General features: G+C 36.8%; 2 protein-coding genes across 2 annotated transcripts in view; both read right to left on the bottom strand.

The window, feature by feature from the left end:
- The window catches only part of LOC106941557 (perforin-1-like), a 12163-nt gene extending 4273 nt beyond the window's left edge, over positions 1–7890 (bottom strand). The window contains exons 1-9 of the mRNA XM_015024618.1: positions 7751–7890; positions 6083–6342; positions 5924–6003; positions 3394–3439; positions 3084–3229; positions 2860–2998; positions 2691–2771; positions 789–1285; positions 611–704 (exon numbers count right to left, since the gene is read on the bottom strand). Coding sequence (XP_014880104.1) covers positions 611–704; positions 789–1285; positions 2691–2771; positions 2860–2998; positions 3084–3229; positions 3394–3439; positions 5924–6003; positions 6083–6340 — 1341 coding nt within the window. The 5' untranslated portion in view covers positions 6341–6342; positions 7751–7890. The remainder of the gene's footprint in view (positions 1–610; positions 705–788; positions 1286–2690; positions 2772–2859; positions 2999–3083; positions 3230–3393; positions 3440–5923; positions 6004–6082; positions 6343–7750) is intronic.
- A 3718-nt stretch (positions 7891–11608) lies between these two features.
- On the bottom strand, positions 11609–18886 carry LOC106941556 (perforin-1-like). Its single transcript, XM_015024617.1, has 9 exons — positions 18577–18886; positions 18417–18496; positions 16852–16897; positions 16443–16588; positions 16218–16356; positions 16047–16127; positions 13901–14397; positions 13724–13817; positions 11609–12065 (listed from the first exon to the last, which is right to left on the bottom strand). The coding sequence occupies exons 1-9, from the start codon at positions 18835–18837 to the stop codon at positions 11856–11858; spliced, it is 1554 nt and encodes a 517-aa protein (XP_014880103.1). The 5' UTR covers positions 18838–18886; the 3' UTR covers positions 11609–11855.
- Between the last annotated feature and the right edge of the window lie 1099 nt (positions 18887–19985).

Genomic DNA, 19985 nt, shown 5'->3' with positions numbered 1-19985 from the left:
GACAATTGGACAAAAAGTTTTTAGTTTGACATTGAAGGTTCATTTTGTACATTTGTTGTTTAGAAAGCCAAGTTTTTATGCTCATGATTTATTTGTAAGAGCAATAAGAGAGGATCAGCACTTCCTGTCTCAACAACAGCTTAAGCAGAGCAGTGAGTGTGGGAGCCGCATGTCCACAGACACCCAGGTTGGTTCTGAGAACCGAAACAAGAACGAGTCGGGCCTAAAGGGAGGTGCTCTTTTCTTGTCATTGTGGCTGCTGGTTCATGTGAGCAACAAGTTGAAGGACAAATTAGTTCATGATTTAAAATGTAAAATCATCTAGTTGCAATGGAAGCTACAATGCATTTCTGATATTAAATGATATTTGACCCAACATGAAATGTTTAGTATGAAATTAGTTTGGTGGCACCAAAGAATTGATCAGCTTTCTTTCAAGACTGATGCATAAAAGACCAATTCTCCTCACTTCTGGTAATCTAATATTTATTTTTGCAAAAATAGATGCTGGTATTAACTCTATGAATTCTTCTGCATCAGCAGAGTAAATGGATCAATTTGTCTGTTGTTGAGCTTTTTCAGCTAATCTGTGATGATAACGTTTACTGACCTTGCCCAAATTAAACTCAGCGTTCCACTTCGGATTATTGGATTCGATCATTTTGGTCCTGTGTTGTATGGAACCATAGAACATTTTAGCATAGCTGTGAACAAAAAGAGGAGCCATATAAAAGGTGTGTTCATCAGGTTCCATAAAATCTTTGTTTTTTACCTTTGCATCAACCCACCCATCAGTTACTGAAAGATCGTCTCCAAATAGATCCCAGCCTTGAACAATGGTTACTGATAGAGTTCCCCTTGAGGCGCGCAGAGGGCAGCAGTTAGAGGACAAATCAGGAGCATAGCCCCTACATTGTGGTTCTTTGGGTGATTTCTTCACAGCAGTTTCCTCCAAATACTTCTCAATAGCAGCTTTCACTGCTGCCTTTTGAAGCTTGTTTGGCACGAGCTGATAGAGAGGTCGAAGGGAGTACGAAACAATATCTGGATGTTCTTTTAGGCTTTTTAGCCAGTTCATGAAGCCCATGGAATCATTTTTGAAAATTGAAAACTTCCCCAACCAACTATTTCCTCCTGACATCTCTGTAAAGTGTCGGTGGAGACCAGAGCTGAAGCCAGTGGTGGAGTCCTTGCTTTGTAGGACACTTTTGCAAGACTTCGGGACACTAGAGAGTTTCATCTTCCCCAAGCCAACAGCAACACCCATAGATAAACAGGAGTGGACCTGGGTGAAAGAACAGCAAAGAGATTTTTTTTAAAAGCTGCTTTACACCAGACATTTGCATAAAGAGCCAGACACAAGCAGAGAAGAATATAGTCATATAGGAATCCTTGGAAACTTAAATGGACAAAAAATAAAAATAAAAATCACACTTAAAAATACTTAAAGTAGGTTGTTGGAAGTGATCAACTTCATATTTTTGCAGCTTCTTGTTTTTGGTAATAATATAAGCAGTGGTGAAAGTAGTTTTAAATTCTTGCCGGTACTATGACAATAATTTTAATGAGGTACTATTTGCAAATAAGTATCAAAATACTAACTGTAGTTTTACTTGAGTAGCTTACATTATTCTTTGTAATATTTCCACCGCAGCTAGCATGTATAAACATCAATAAACATTTTTTCAAGCAGCATTTTTTATGCCTCTGTGAACCACCTGTGTAAAATGTTCCAGTCTGTAAATCAAACAAACCAATCCAATCAGTAAGCACCGTCTTTTATAAGTCAATAAGCAGTTGTTGTCGAGGTGCGCTGTGCTGTTTTAACTGAACAAAATAACATGAAACACAACTATACTGAACAAAAATATAAACACCCCATGTCTAATATTGTTGCCGTGTGGAGTTAACAACTGTAAATGAGCATTTGCTGACATTTATTGCACAAAAGGACTATACATCTATCCATTTATTTTCTGTACACCCTTGTCCCTTAGTGTGGCTGCTGGTGCCTCTCCAGCTAAAGTGCTGGGCGAGAGGTGGGGTCACCCTGGACAGGTTGCTAGTCTGTCGTAGGGCAACACAGAGACAGACAGGACACACAACCATGCACACACATACTCACACCTATGGAGAATTTGGAGAGGCCAATTAACCTGACAGTCATGTTTTTGGACTGTGAGAGGAAGCCGGAGTACCCAGAGAGAACCCACACATGCACAGGGAGAATGTGCAAACTCCATGCATAAAGACCATTTGCTTTTAATCAGGACATTTTGTAATAAGCAGACAGACGTTATAGGCTGCTGAGAAACCTACGAGCGCCGGGAGGGCGGTGGAGGAGAGAAAGAAAGAGGCATAAAGAGAGAGAGAGAGAGACGGCTGGAGGGGTACAGGCTCCATCACACAGCACGAACAGTTCAGAGACAATAAGAAATGAGAATGAGAGAAAAAACCTATTTATAAACAGATTAACTCGTGTTTCAAACTACGTATTGCTAGCTAAAACTGCAGCCGTTCTGACTGACAGCCTTATTGCGCCGTTCTCCTGGTACTGCGTACCGACCCAGAGACTGTTACCGGTAAGCAGTACCGGACCATATTGACTTACTTTCACTCCTGAGCATTAGAATCATGGAAGTATCTCATATGGTTGTGTAAAAAATCTGTTGTTTTGTGCATTTTGTTACCTCACTTGAGGTTAATCCATTCAGGGAGGCCAAGCAGCTTCGTGAAGATATCAGTCGTCTCAGTCGCCCTCCAAGATTAACCTAAAACAGGTATAAAGTTCTTTAAAATTATTTCCTGCAGAAAAATGTCTAACTAATTCACAATGTGTGTGTGTGCCAAAGTTCTCACCATTCTGAAGTAGTGTGTGCCATAGGTCTGTATGAACTTTCTATACTTATTCTTAGTGCAGGAGCTGTAGTAACTTGGCAGGAGGTCTACCTGCTTTTTGAACTCTACGCTTAAGGGAGGTTTGGATGATAATATAAATCTAGGCACCAAAACAACATTAGACAATTATTTCAAAAACCATGACCTGTTAGAACTCAATGAAAAAAGTCTAATTTCCATCCTACCCATAATGGCTGCAGGCGACACTGTGTGTGCTGAAAGTGTAGCGATCCTCTTTGCTCCTTTGTGAAGCGAACTTGTAGGTATTGGAGCCGGTTCCTCCCACATCTAACTTGCCAGATGTCAGAACTTTTTGAACATCCAAGCCAAACTGATGAAAGTCAGACAACACATGTAGTTTATAAGGTGTTAAACAAGAGGCCATATTTTTCTATCACTATTCTAATCACTTAGGTTTCTATCAGGGTTGTGTTTACAAAACTCAGGGCTGCATTGAAAATATTCTGAAATGTTCAGCTTTGAGATGTTTCTTACCGTCCAATCATTTGTGTCTTGGGATGTGTAAGCCTGAACCAGAGAGCTGTTGGGACATTTTAAAGGCAGTAATTATTATTAAACATCTACACAGTTCATTTTCATATTTTTAATTAGGTAGTTAAGCTTAGTGAAATTGTGGATTTAACTATTATTTTAATACTTAAGCCTTATTAGGCAGGTATTTATAAACTACAGTTATATTCAATAAATTAGAAAATGCTTCCATATTTGGCTCGGTTTTCAGATTAAAAGTACTTTTGAAAATAAACTCTAAGCAGGTGTTAAACACCATTTTAACCGCACTTCTGTATTACAAAATATTTTTATTGGTTTGCTGTGTTATTTAAATTTTCAATGTTAAGTTTGCAGTACTTGTAAGTTCAAAATCCTCACAAATAAGAGAAATAAATTCTTTAAAATTTCATATATGTAGAATCATTCTATATAAATAATGTTTCACTTAGTGATGAATCTGTCATGATTTGGTTTGAGGGTGGTGAGGTAGAACGCAGGCAAAACCCAGGATGAAAGTGAAAATGAAAGTTTTAATGACAATCCACGGACACAGAACGACAGCAGAACAGACACACAGGGAAACAGGCTGGTTACACACAGCGAGGATCCGAACAAGAGACAAAGACAACAGGTGGGACTAAATACACTTAATCAAAGAAACGAGACACAGCTGGGATCAATCAACAGGGAAGACACAGAGACTCAGGGGAACAGACACAGAAAAACCTCAAAATAAATACACAGAAAACAGATCACAACAAAATCTTCTGAAACAAATGGACTTTTCAATATTACAATTTAGTGAATGGATTTGTATTGGCCAGTTTTCTTCACTTGGTAATTTAATCAAAAGTTCTAGTTTGTTCATAATTTTCCTAATTAATTATTTATAGTTATTCACAGTCAAAGTGATTCTCATTGTTGCAGGATGGTTCTTGATCACATGTCCCTTTCTGTGTGTGAATATATGTGTGTGTGGGTTTTAGGACTTGTAAGTCCCCATAAGAAGTGCTGTCTTTGACTAAGTTTAGGACTGAGGAGTGACTTGAATTTAGGTCGGGTTTAGGGTCAGAGTCAGGTTTTTATATGCACAGACTAAAATGTTAAGTTGTCCTGCTGCAACAGACAAAGTGAAATGGACATGATGTGTGAACTATGCAACCAACCCCTCTCTCCAAACAGAAATGGTTTGACTAGGGAGAACATTTTTGACTTCGGTTTACACCATAAAATATTTGAAGGTGGCTCGACTTAAAAATGAAAGTCCACCTTCTGCTTTGAAGTGCGACTAAAGTCAATAAGAAAATTGTTTAGGTTTTAACTCATAATTTTAAGTTCTTGAAGATGATTTACCAAGAAGAGACAAGTTGTCTAAACATTATTTTTTTTTAAGTTCTGTTAGCGCATTAATCTTGAATTGTGAGTTTTAACTTAATAGTGGACTTTGAACCAAATAATCATTTCACAATATACAAGAAAAAAAAAAAACTTCCATCACACATTTCTGTATTATTTTCACTCACCTTATCAAGTTAATGTAACTACGTATTTTATATTAGAAATTCTTGTTTCAATTTGATTAGAACTAAATTATCATTTACTAATGAATTTAATAAACAACAACAAACAACATAAATTCTGCTCAAAAACTTTTAGCCGAGAGTTATAACTTATCAAAATGAACATTTGCCTTAATAACACATCAGAGTCAGATCAATGTAACACACGTCAATCTGAGAATACAAAAACATGCCTCTAAGCATTCTGGGAAATAGTTCCCATTCCTGTGTTTTTCTTCTGTCAGTGTTTTTAGCACTAACCTATAAACTCTAGTTTATTCATCCCTTTTAAAATCTAAAACTAAATTTATTTCACTTAAAGACTAGAGGATAGTAGACACAACTAAATGTGGCCCAAATGTTTTACAGTATATTAGGCTGACCCGCTCTGCAGAACAGGGTCAGTGCTCTACAGGCAAAGAGAAGTAAATACACAACCTCAGACTCCCTCCATAGCTTTGATATCTTTAAACTGACAGACTAGACGTGCTCCATGATTTGTCCCAAATTTGGGATTTTGTGTTACAACTTAACTCAGCTTCAAACTTTACCACATTTTTTGTTTTACTTTGGTCTTCATGATGCTGTTTGTAACCTTAACTGTGAACTTAACTGAGAATAAAGGTGCATTTTATTTAGTTGTTTTAAGAATTATAAATTTATTTTGGGTGACCTATGAAGTCAACTGGTTACACTTGAATATATTTATAATTATCAGAATATCAGTATAAATGCACACCACATTTTTCATATTTAGCTTCTACTTCAGAATTATGCACTATGTGTTGGTCTAACAACATAAAGGTCCAATAAACAGACACTGCTGCTTGGGACATGTAATAGTAACGTTAAAAAAAAGAAAAGAAAAAAAAATATATATATATATGGTAATTGTTAGTTTAATCGTGCTATTCTACTTTTACAGTGTTCACAATGAGGTTTAAACACTTTACCTAGCAGAGGTGTGATAACTGCTCATGATGTCAGCATTGCATTGACTGCTGGCACTCCAGTCCAAAACAGAAGATGAAATCTTAAAATGAAGAAAAATCACGTTATTGTTAATCCCTCAAGTCAGATGTGCAGCTGTTGATTTATGCATCTTTAATTACTTTTTGGAGGGCATCGTTTTGAAGAGGGTTGGTGCAGAGAACACAGGTTTTGTTGGGGCTCAGGTAAGTCTTCACATCAATCACATCAGCTTTTCTCTCCATTGTGACTATATCAAAACCTTCCCCCACCAGATTATGGCCAGGTACAAAAGGAGCAGCATCACACTCTGTTTGGGTCCCGATCTGACAGGACAGAACAGAGGAGTGATGTAGGAGGACGCTTAGGAGAAGAAGAGCTGAAGTTGAATCGGGAAGCATAGCTGTAGTCAGAAGCAAAACAATAGAGAAAAAAGGAATTAAACTGTTTTTTACATAGTACATGGCATTTTTCTTATTTTTATGATTTATTTTTATATCATCATATAAGAAAGTTAGTTAACACTGTATTTGAAGGGGTGTGCATAAGCCTGACATGACACTGTCATAAACACGATTAAACATTCATGAATATTTATGACTGGTTATGTCATAAACATGGGCTTTATAAGGGTTATGGTAACACATGCAAAAAAAAAAAAATGACTGATCAAAGATGCATATGTAAAAATGTACATAAAAGTTCAAATGCATGTATGAATTAAATCTGTAATTGTTTGAATAAATATTTAAATGCAGCAGTTAATGATGGTGAAACATTAGTAAAGAGTTCTAGATAACACACAAAGTTTCAGCCAGTAGATATTTGTGAAGAAAACAATGAAGCTCATTCATTAATCTGATTTCATTCCCATTTTATTATTCTATATATTTCTTTTGTCTTATCAGTAGTTCGGTTACATGCCAGTAGAAATAAGTTATTCACAGAATAATTCAGCTGTAAAGTTGGGTTATTTAGTTAATAAATTCTGAGACTCGATTAGAAATAAGCATGTCAGTAAAGAAACTTGTGTGAAAAGTTTCTTCATTCCCTCATTAGAAATTGAGCTTGGCTTTATTAATTAATAATAAATTATGGATTACAATTTGTAGTAATTAAATAAGCCAAACGTCGAAGCGAGTTCTGATTTCCAATAATTTTGATATCACCTTGTGAGGTTGCTACAACATTTTTGGTTTCCAGAATTCTGATTCCCAGCAATGAACAATCAACAAATTCAGCTTTGGAGATCCACAGATCTTTGATTTGAACAAACAGCCACAAACCTCCACCACATTAATACCAGTGAAATTATAAATTCTAGGGGTGCACTGACTTATCACCCATCCAATTTATCTGTGTCAATTTCCCTAATTTTAGGAAATCGGTAATCAGGCGATTTTTACATGTGAAGCCAATCTTATCCACCATTTTTATCTACCTTGGCAAAGGTATTTAAATCAACTGCTACCTTCTGCTCTGCTGTGAGAGGGGTTTGACTAGCAGACCGGCCCAGCAGATCATGTCTAAATGTTTTTAGTTAACAATAGTCACCCCACTGTTGGTAACTCATCAACTTTCTTCCTATGTTTAGCAAGATTTCAGACAAAAATATTTATATAGGCCAAAATCAAAATTGTCAGGTCAGGATTTTTAATGGATTTGTTATCAGGGATCAGCCAGAAATCTGCAATAAATTCATGAGAAAAATATCTTCTATAAACAATTTTTAATAACTCAATAAACACACAATATTTTTAATCCTGCAGTGTATTATACACAAAGATACACTGCATATTAAAAAGTCTTACCTGTTCCACAGCAGACTGAAAAGAAGTTGAAACAAGCAATGTTTCTAAGTGTGCTGAGCTGAGAACTGTGGTTTATAAAGCAGCAGCCCTGGAGATATAAGGATTCATACAGAACATTGTGTAAAGGTCAATTGAATGTAGTTACTTTGTTTCTTGTAACTGCTGGTAAAGTTTGAGGTTTTATTTTGGTAGTGTTCTGTATAAAGTATCTATGCTAACAGAACAAACAGTTCTACTGGAACATTTTGTTACGGTAGAATAAAAAGTTTTACCGGAACTGCAATGAAGGAATTGTTGAACATCACGTCAGAAAAACGCATAAAAAGCAATTTTAAATTTAGCTTCTTTCAATAAGGGAACAAGACAATGGCGATTGAAATTTATTTAAGTATTTTAATTCAGTAATTGTGTTGCACTCATAAAGCAGACAGGAGTTCTTCTTTAGTTTCGGCTACTAGATTTGACCCAGTCTGTGTGTAGTGTCTTGGAATTGTTCTCTGTGCAGCAGCCGGGCATTAGTGCACAGAAAAACTGTTAAATAGTTTCTTCTTCTAGTTACAAATTTACAACTGACGCTGCTTCCGGTACAAAAACAGTCACGTAGAACACAGCTCTAATTCTGTAAAACTTCTGCTCTTGAACAAAAATAACTAGGGATGATGTTTTAAACAATAAAATTAATAAAACAAAATAAATTTATTAAATAAATGGATGAATGAGTGTAAATGAGTGTATGCAAATTTAAACCTGCAGTTTAAATTTACATACTGTACTAACTAAATGTGATAACAAGCTTCGTGTGGCCTCAATACAAGAGGAGCATCAGTATACTGTCAGTCTGAAATCTGCAGGGAGCATTTTATTACACCTTCCAATTCCCTAGCCTGTGGGCCAGGGTGCAGAGCCAAAGAAATATGTGGCACAGCTTCATGTTGCATGCTAATCTAAGCTAAGTGATCCTAAGTCAGACACACTGCAGCAGCAACAGCCACGGGAGCCACATAAATGTCCTGAGAAAAACACGGTCCAGTCTCTGCCTATTAAATGTGTTTCAAACGGCTCCCGGAACCATTCAGTCTGATTAGGTGCTAAAACAGGGTGGCATGGAAAAAGGTCAGAAGCCAGCCCATAGGATACAAGTGCTTGGATTCAAGGTTTCCAAAGTGAGAAGAAGATAAAATCTTGGCGTGTTCAGTTGTGTCCGGCTGTCAGCCAGTACCTCCACCAATTGCTTCAGCAGAAATTGTCCATGCGTATAAACAATGCACAATTATGTGCAAAAGTGTGGTGACAGGCAGAGTCCGTTGCACCCCTGAGAAAACAACCACTGATCTGTTCGATCAGAAAGTTCATGTGAATGACAGTATTCATAGTGGAATAGGTATCTCCTGTATCCACCAAAAATGGCAACAATTGTGGCTCACATACTACATACTATTTTATACGTAATTTTATGTACTGTTACTGCTAAACCAAAATGTCCAGCATGGAGAAACAGGATGATCTTGAGCTACCTCGACACTTTTCTAAATCATGGCAGGCCAGAAGGGAAAGATGATATTTTTTCCTTTCTGTCTTCCAGTAGGATTAAGGCCAAGGTCTTCTAAAGGAAAACTGTGAAACTGTTGTGCCTGGACCTTTAAGTGATAAATAATATTAATTAAAAAAAAAATCATTGAACATTCTGGCTCATGAGATGACTTCACTGTTTTCAAACATGAATAGATGATGGAAGATCATGTCAATCAACAAATTTAATCAGCACCTCTTGTTTCTAACCATAAAACTGTAAGGAAACAATGATCAGGTTGATATGTCCCCTTGTTCTCCTCTTTGCTGCTACAGAAGGTCTTGACCATATAGTTTTGTGACACATCCTGTAGTGTAACTACATCTTTGCCATTTCTAACAAAGCAAACCATGTGAAAATTGTGTAAATTTTTTATTTTTATTTTAGTTGGACATAAAGCTATAGACAGTTGTTAGGGAACTACATAGCTCACTAAAGTTAATAGACTTTAATGTGCCACTTGTTGTGCAAACTGGCATATTGAGATCTCTCCAGTTTCATGTAGAATTTGCATACATGACAGTTGGTATTTGATAATTGAAAATAAATTATTCTTTGATTGGTGATTAAAAGTTTAGTATTTTGTGAAATAAACATGGTTTCCATTTTACAGAAGTGAAATGGGCCCAAGTGATTTAAAGGTAACAAATAATGGTAATAGAGACACAGAGTCAATAACCAATGTTGTACATAATGTATTGATTAATGTACTGATTAAATAATTATCGAATGTTGATTACTTTGGTTGTAATAAAATGGAAAGTGGTTGTAAATGTATTAGATGTGATCATAAGATGTACTGGGAGGCCTTGTAACCTTTGCATTATAAGTAAATAGGAATGCAGAAAAGGATAAGTTCCCAGAGGTTAAAAAAAGGAAATGAAAACTTCAGCAAAAGCAAATCTGAATAGCCATCTAGTCCAGATGAACTAGCCATCATCTAGCCATCATTCAACAATCATGATTGTTGATGATTCAACAATCATCAAGGGATGATCGTTGAATCATCCCTTGAATCAACAAGGGATGATTCAGTTCATCCCTTGTCGAACTGAATCAACAAGGGATGGTGAACGGTACCAGTGAAAGGTCACGAAGCATCTGGCCATACGAGTAAGGAGTCACATAGTGTCTGCAATACACAACCATGGGATGAGAGAGTATAAAACCCTTGGAACAAGGAAGAAGCCGCTTATTCTCCACGCCAGATGTCGAGTTCAACAACAAATCCAGTTTGAAGATCTACAGAGGACCGTACCCAAGACCAATGGGAAACCTAAGACTGCATCGCATCTAAGGAGAGAAGCAAACTGCCCTCATCCATGGCTCCAGATCTGACAGCTGTCCCTGTGACTCTTCCTGAACAGGAGCCCCATACCAGCTACAGACTTGGCTGATGGACAAAGACTTCACCACCTGATGGTAAGCTGACGAAATCAGAAGGCAACGTCAACATCCTTTATTTTCCATTCAGAATGCTTTGCTGAGACAAAGCAAACCTTCCACCACAGACTGCAAGGTCACCTGTTGCAGGGATCTGCCTATCATCTGGTGTATGAGTGAGCTGCTTCCCAAAGCCTCCCATAATAATAGTGTCAATAGTTAGGGATAGAGAGTTGATTAGTATGCAATTTCTAAATGTATATTTGATTGTTAAAATTCTTACTGTTGCTTGACCCTGCTTAAAGTTTGCTAAACAAAGTATAAAAAATTCTAAGATAAGTTGTGGACAATCAAATTAATGTGGTTATCTATCAATTTTGAGTTTTTTTAATGGTTGTAAAAAGTAATGGCACATGCTTCTAGAGATTAGAGGGTATTTTGCACGGTTACCTTATAGATTATTAAAAATAACACCCTTGGAGCTTATGTCTAGCTACTAAAATAAGTCTAGCCCAATAACAAGTGCTCGTTGAGCTACCATTAACAGGTGTGGTTTTTGGGGATACGCAGCTGGAAGGCTACTCAGCAGATTGCTCCACTAACTGAAAAAGGTTGTAACATCTGGAATGTAGGTAGTGAATTGGCTAGATGAGTCTCTCTCGACACCAGCTTAAATAGATTGTTCCAGTAATTCTAGTCAGAGTAAGACTCCATTGGTTTAGGAACTTTCCAGACCCGTTAGATGGAGAGCTGCTCGGTAGTCAGACCTGATTCGTAAGCGAACAGTGTGGGATTGGCTACTGCACAACAACACACTTTATAGTAACACAAATAAGTCATAATCCATAATTACGTCTCTACAACTAATTATACAAGATCTGTTGAAAATATAAAGTCAACAACTCGTAGCAATTTCAACAATTTTATTGTCATGAAAGGGAATACAATTTGCATACATTAAAGCATTGTTATTTCTTGTGATTAAATGTTACACAGAATCTTGAATTTTTTCATTGTATGATAAATACACATTTAACTTTAACAAAGTTAAACGATTAAGTCTAAATTATGAGTTTCTATCAGATTTAGTGAGTTAATGTTACATGATGAAATGAAATGCTTTCATTCCCAAAACTCATCAATCTCCTGTCACTAAGGAGATGGATGATAACGGCTGCACTTTTCTCCAGTCAGATACGGGTCACATTTCAGCGTGTATATAACATCAACTCTTCCATACTTTCCTTTGCACGTGAAAGTGTGAGTGCCCTGGCTCACGTACTCCTCGCACTTTGCGAGAAGGTCGTCATTTTTATAGTCTTGATCCCAAACCTCAATTTTCAGAGCCAGGGTTGTGTCAACCTTCAAGAGAAAATTTGAATGGAGGATCATTCAGATGCATATTTTCCAGTTCAATGTCAACTTTTTAATGTGATATAGAAAATAAAACTCTTTTCCATGCATCTCAAAAGTTGATAAATGCAGTGCGATCTTAGCCAAAATACTGTGACATCACAATGAAATAAAGTATCCTGTGAAAAAAGAAAAAGTTAAAGAGAATAACACGACTTAATGAAATAAAAAATGAAGGGTTTGTATTATTATATGTACAAGATTGTCTTGTATGTATTTATATTTTAATTTGTTTGTAAAAAGTCCATAGTCCATATGTACTTTACCCGAACTTATAAAGCAAAAACACATGGGTTTTGGAGACTGTGTTTCAGATTTGGTTTGGTGTTGTTTATTATGAAGGACTCCAAGAGTGACGGAAACAATAAAAACAAATTCTATTGGAAGAGCTGATTTATGTTTATTACATATAGCATGCCCCTCCCATCTGCACTCCTAAGCTGACGTGTCTGATCATTTTTTGTTTTATTTCATTCAAATTGTCCTTGCTCGCATTGAATAGGAAAGGCTGTTACTATTCTGGGTTTTAAATGTTTATATAATAATTAAACAAACTCTGCTGAGTGTGTGCAATCTCCTGTGTAGACGGGGGATTTGTTACAACACAACAGCACAAGATATGATATACATCAGCTAGGCTGTGTCTGTTTACACAATATATGTGTTGGTTTCTGTTCAAATATTTTCAGGTTTTTTTCTGTTTTTACTGTTATTTGTACTCGACCACACACAACTTGAAATGCGCCCGGTCACTTTGAAAGTTGCTTCAAATGGCCTCATGAAGGCATAAATCAAGTAAAACCAAATTCTTTTCATGCAGGTGCTGACCCAGTATCTCAAAACATGAAGAATGTTTTGCCTGCACAATATGCTGTTTGTCTGCATTACATATCATTGTATACTTTGATTACTCTTATTTAATTTGACTGATTCCTTTCAAACAGATTTTTAAAAACAAGAAAAAAAAAAGCAATCAGTAGGACAGAGAAAAGAATTGGGCAAAAAGTTTCTTCTTTGACATTGAAGGTTCATTTTGTACATTTGTTGTTTGGAAAGCCAAGTTTTTATGCTCATGATTTATTTGAAAAAGCAATAAGAGAGGGTCAGCACTTCCTGTCTCAACAACAGGTTAAGCAGAGCAGTGACTGTGGGAGCCGCATGTCCACAGACACCCAGGTTGGTTCTGAGAAGCGAAACAAGAACGAGTCGGGCCTAAAGGGAGGTGCTCTTTTCTTGTTATTGTGGCTGCTGGTTCATGTGAGCAACAAGTTGAAGGACAGATTAGTTCATAATCAATAATTTAACATCATCTAGTTGCAATGGAAATTACAGCATATTTCTCCTATTAAATGATATTTCCACCTAATGTGCCATGTTTGGTAACAAATTGTTTGCCATTCATTGGTGGCACCAATGAACGGATCAGCTTTCTTTCAAGACTGATGCATAAAAACCCAATTCTCCTCACTTCTGGTAATTACATTTTTACTTTCGCAAAACTTAATGCTGGTGTTAACTCTAAGTTCTTCAGCATCAGCAGAGTAAATGGATCAGTTTATCTCTAGTTGAGGTTTTTTAGCTAATTTGTGACGATAAAGTTTACTGACCTTTCCAAAATTAAAATCCTCGTTCCACTTTGGATTGTTGGATACGATCATGCGGGTGGTGCGCCTCGTGGTACCATAAAATACCTGGACATAGCTGTGAAGGAAAGAGGAGCCATATAAAAGGTGTGCTTGTCAGGTTTCATGAGGTCTTCGTTTTCAACCTTCACATCAACCCACCCTTCAGTCTCATCAGAAAGATCTCCTTTGAGATTGTAGCCTCGAAGAATGGTAACTACTAGTGTTCCCCTTGATGATTGCAGAGGGCAGCAGTTAGAGGCCAAATTAGGAATTTTACCCTCACAGCGTGGTTCGGGGGGAGATTTCTTCACAGCATTGTCCTTCAAATACTGCTCAATAGCAGCTTTCACTGCTGCCTTTTGAACCTTGCTTGGCACGAGCTGATAGAGAGGTCGAAGGGAGTACGAAACAACATCTGGATGTTCTTTCAGGCTCTTTAGCCAGATCAGGTAGGATTTGGAATCATTTTGGTAAAGTGAAAACTCCCCCACCCAACCATTTCCTCCTGACATCTCTGTGTGGTGGTGGTGGAGACCAGAGGTGTAGTTAGTGGAGGAGTCCTGGTTTTGTAGGACATTACTGCAGGCTTTCACAGCGGTAGGGAGTTTCACCTTCCCCAAGCCAACAGCAACACCCATAGATAAACAGTTGTGGACCTTGATGAAAGAACAGTAAAGAGATTTAAAAAAAAAAAAAAAATCTGCACCACACCAGACATTTGCATAAAGAGCCAGACACAAGCAGAGAAGAATACCTTCAAGTAGAAAACCCTAGAAATTAAAATGAACAAAACAAAACAAAAAAAAAACACAAAAAAAAAAAAACATGAAAAAATGCTTAAAGTAGATTGTTGGAAGTGATGAACTTCATTTGGCAATAATATAAGTGCAGCCGAAGAAACATCAATGTAATTTTATATGTGACTGTACACAGTGCCACATACTGGCCAACCGGTATAAGTTCACAAAAACAATATGCAAACACACGTGGCCTGAATCAAGAATGTTATAATTTGAGACATAGCATGTTGTTTGCTCCTCATGACACACTTAGAATTAAAAATATTTGATTTGATTAATCTGATTTATTTATTTCAAAAAGGTTTTTAAAAACAAGAAAACAAGCAATCAGTAAGAGAGAGAACATGTGCATACATAACCAATAACAAAATAATTAGTTCACAACTATTTTTCTCTCTGAAAAGGAGCAGGGAGAAATGAACACTTATTTAATCCCTTATCTCAATGTAAAGAAACCTATTACTTACCGACTCAACAAATATCTAAAATTTGTCATTAAAACCATGTTGTAATAGTCATATGCCTGTTCAATATACTGTGCTAAATCGTCAACAAATAAATTGTATTACATAGACAAAATGGTTACAAACTAACTCATAGAAAGACAAGAAAACCACAATAAAAATAAGTTGCTGTAATTTAGGGTAAAATACCATTAAGACTACATCAGGACAGGTTGGCCATCTTTGTCCAATGTCCCTCATCAGTGACTGGCTCTTCAGTAGCTTTCTGGTTCTAAACACCAGTCAGACACTAAGACCATCATCACACTGAGTCACAAAAACATATATTTTTTAACTGAATTAGGACTGTTTTACACCACTGAATCCAAAAATGACAATCAGGTCAGGGTTTTATTCTAATTTGATTTAGAAAAATCTAGTCTTCTGACTAAATTGATAACATTTTTGTGACATTATCAGTTTATTTACTTTAATATTTCTCATTAAAAAATGTTCCAGGAGAAAAAAAAAGTTCTAACAGTGTGTATTAATTAAATGATACAAACTTGGATTTGTGTAAATTGAGTAATAAACGCTGATGAGGGTAAGTACATGTACATTGAAAATTATGTCTTCATTGTTCATGCAAAACTAAGGGCATGAACTTCCGTTTCTTTGAATGCCTTGTATGCTCCTCAGCAGGGATATCTTTCTTCAGAGTCCAACAGTAATCAGCCATCATGACTTCATCCCAGCGTAATATGTACCTTAATTCAGAAAGTTGACTAAGGTGGCAAAGCCAGTGCGATTTGTGTAATCAGCACATCAAAATTACTCTTAAACAGTTGAGAAACCCCAGACAATTATTTGGCTGTTGACCAGTGATTGCTCCCAGGTACTAGCATCAAGACAATCACCCAGAACACTGCATTCTTCTGCCCACTAGAAAAATCAAAGTAAAAAAGAATCTAGCTGTCACATTTGACTCATCATTAGGTGTTAGAATCATGGAAGTACCATACATGGTTGTGCAAAAATCTGTTGTTTTGTGCATTTTATTACCTCACTTGAGGTTAACCCATTCAGGGAGGACAAACAGCTTCGTGAAGATGTCAGTCGTCTCATGCGCCCTCCAAGATGAACCTAAATAAGGTATGAAGTTCTTTAAAACGCTTCCTTGCAGATCAATGTCTGTAACTAAGTCAGAAGGTGTGCGCGTGTGAACGTTCTCACCAGTTTGAAGAAGTGTGTGCCATAGGTGTGTATGAACTCGTCGTAGTCATTCTTAGTGGAGGAGTCGTAGTGACTTGGAAGGATTTCTAAATGCTTTTTGAGCTCTAAGCTTAAGGAAGGTCGGATTGACATACGAAAACTAGACACCAAGACAAAAATTGCACAATCATTTCAATAACCATGACCTGTCAGAACTCAATGAGAAAAGTTTAATTTCCATCCTACCCATAATGGCTGCAGGCTACACTGTGTATGCTGAAAGTGTAGCGATCCTCTTGGCTCCTTTCTAAAGCGAACTTGTAGGCTTTGGAGCGGGTTCCTTCCACATCTAACTTGCCAGACCCCGGATCTATTGGAACATCCAGGCCAACCTGATGAAATAAAGACAACACATGTAGTTCAAAAAGGTGTTAAACAAGAGGCCATATTTTTATTATCACTATTCTAATCACTTCAGTTCTAACTGAATGCAAACTAAAAAGATAATAAAATTCTTGGAAGAGCACATATGAACTGAAATGAAATGGTGAAAGAAAAAAAAGCAAACAGCAAGGTTTCTATCAGGGTTGTGTTTTCAAAACTCAGGGCTGCATTGAAAATATTCGGAAATGTTCAACTTTGAGATGTTTCTTACCGTCCAATCATTGTTGTCTTGGGATGAGTAAGCCTGAACAAGAGAGCTGTTGGCACATTTTAAAGGAAGAAATCATTATTAAACATCTATACATTTTAATTAGGTAGTTAAACTTTCTAGTTTAGTGAAATTGTGGACTTAACTATTGTTATTTTAATACTGTTGGAGATCTCCAGTTAAGGTTCGCTGATGCAGGAGATCCCAGAAGAGTCAGCGAGTTAAAATCAACCAAGGTTTATTAAACAGTACAAAATATATCTTGGAGTTCCACTTCAAGCACCAAACATGCATACAGAGTTACCCAAAGGCAATCCCAGTGAGATCTTTAGTCTCTTTGTCTTTGTCTCCTACTATATAGCCCCCACCCAATGGCTGTCTCACTGTGCTCTGTGGCCTGACCCCCACCCTGCTGAGAGCAGGCTCAGCCTTTGGTTTTAAGGCCAGTAGTCATACGAAGTTTTATTGAAGTTACAGAGGAAAGATGACCGCTTTGAAGCAAACAGCTTTGATTGATCTGTAACCCCAGTTCCTGTCCCGGGATAAAGTTATACAATTAACAACCATTTGGTTCATGTCCTCTTTACTCCACATTTTGGTTCCTGTCTCCTACCTTGGTTAGGGCTTGCAGGATGTGGTTATCACTTCCCTATGCAAATCAAGCTAACAAAGGCCAGACTCACACTGGGGGACAGAACGCAGAACAGAGCAAGGCCCTACTTGTAGTTTCCTTGTAACTCATAAAAGTTACAAGGAAACTTGTAACTTTCTAACAGAACTTAATACGCTAAGTTCTGTTAGCGTATTAAACTTGAACTGCGAGATTCAACTTAATACTGGAATTTAAACCAAATAATAATTTCACAATATGCAAGAAAAAACGGCCTTCACCTACTTAAAGAACACACATTTCTGTATTGTTTTCACTCACCTTATCAAGTTAAAGTAGATACTTATATTACATTTGAATAATTAAAATTCTTGATTCAACTTGATTAGAACAAAAATTATAATTTGCTAATTTAATAAACATCACAATAAATTCTGCGCAAATATTTTTAGCAAAGAGTTACAACTTAATAAAATGAATATTTGCCTTAATAACACACTAGAAGATAGTAGACACAATTAAATGTGGCCCAAATGGTTTACAGTACATTAGGCTGCCCCCGTTCTGCAGAACATGATCAGTGCTCTGCTACAGGCTTTGGTCTTCATGATGCTGTTTCTAACCATAACTGTAAACTTAGCTGAGAATAAAGGTGAATTTTATTTATTTTTTTAAAGAATTATAAATTTATTTTGGGTGACCTAAGAAGTCAACTGGTTGTACTTGAATGTATTAATAAGTATCAGAATATCAGTATCAATGCACACCACATTTTTCATATTTAGCTTCTACTTCAGAATTATCCACTGTGTGTTGGTCTAACAACATAAAGGTCAAATAAACAGACACTGCTGATTGGAACATGTAATTGTAACATGTAAAAACATATCCTGTAATTGTTAATTTAATTATGTGACTCGATGTTTACAGTGTTCACAATTCGGTCTAAATACTCTACCTAGCAGAGGTGTGATGACTACTGAAGATGTCAGCACTGCATCGACTGATGGCACGCCAGTCCACAACAGAAGATGGAAGCTTAAAATGAAGAAAAGTTGGCATTAATGTTAATCCCTCAACTCAGATGTGCAGCCATTTATTTATGCATCTTTCATTACTTTTTGGAGGACATCGTCTTGAAGAGGGTTGGGACAGAGAACACAGGTTTTGTTGGGGCTCAGGTAAGTCCTCATATCCATCACATAAGCTCCTTTTCTCTGTAGTCTGACTATATCAAAACCTTCCCCCACCAGATTGTGTCCTGGTACAAAAGGAGCAGCATCACACTCTGTTTGGGTCCCAGTCCGACAGGACAGAACAGAGGAGTGATGTAGGAGGACGCTTAGGAGGAGAAGAGCTGAAGTTGAATCGAGCAGCATCGCTGTAGTCAGAAGCTAAAAGATAGAGAAAAAAGGAATTAAACTGTTTTTTTACATAATGCATGGCATTTTCCTTATTTGTATGACTTATTTATACAACATCATATAAGAAAGATACATAAGGTAAAAATGTACATAAAAGTTGAAATGTATGAATTAAATGCATAGTTATTTCAATAAATATTCAAATGTATTTAATACATGGGAAAGTAATATCCACAGTCTATTTAGTCATTAAGTCTGAATTCTATTCAATTCAATATTATAGTCCTGTGTTAGCAGCATATCCTGAATTTATTTTAATTTATGCTATACATAAGATTCTTAAACTGAATGGCACTGTAAACAGATATGACATTTAAATAAGTGTTTCAGTAAGTTTAGGGTTTCCCCCAGTGTATTATAAGACTGGCACCTGCCATGCTTTACTAGCCAGGCTAAGCGTTGCTTGTTTATGGGTTTAGGGAAATATATATATATTTTAAATTGCTTAATTCTTTTTTCTTTTCTTTTTTGTTTTAAAGCCAGATTGCAAGCATCTCTGTTGAGCTGAGCGTTTCACTGGCGGAGCAGATTAATTTCTAAAATACAGGAATTTTTATACGTTAAGCGTTTAAAGCCAGAGAGCGGACCAATCACACAGCTGGCGCCTCTGCACGTTGCCTTGATAAAGCTTACCTCAGCGTGGATCGCGCATTAGTGGTTAACTGACCAGTGCTAACCTCATCATGCAAGTTCAGCCTGGTGAGGAGCTTCAGCTCTCGTCTCGTAGTCATGCATCACACTGTTTTATATTATTTTATTATTATTTTTCCGGTTACACAATGCAACAAACCATACCAAACGCTTTGCCCACTTAGTCAGCCAGAGTTAATGCGCGCAGTCGTGAGGATATCTGAAAATCTTGTCCCACTAACTCCAGCAACCAAAACGTTTTCTGTATGAGGCCTTGAGCAGAATTTGAGTTAGGGGCCCCTTTTGTTGATAAAAATATCAGCACCTCTAACAGCTGCTGTGTTAGATTTAATGAAAACTGGGAGAGGGGGAGTAGTTTAGTTGGTCAACCTAAAAACAATCAGTTATAATTGCAGTCTACTAATTTGTATTTGTGAACAAACAGAGCTCAAACGCAAAGATTAAACTCAGAA

Source organism: Poecilia latipinna, unplaced genomic scaffold (genome assembly GCF_001443285.1).
Source record: "Poecilia latipinna isolate Pla-1442-1.1 unplaced genomic scaffold, P_latipinna-1.0 Scaffold3742, whole genome shotgun sequence".
In the NCBI taxonomy this organism is placed as follows: domain Eukaryota; kingdom Metazoa; phylum Chordata; class Actinopteri; order Cyprinodontiformes; family Poeciliidae; genus Poecilia; species Poecilia latipinna.
The sequence above is the reverse complement of the archived record's forward strand: the minus strand, read 5'-3'. Positions and strand labels throughout refer to the sequence as shown.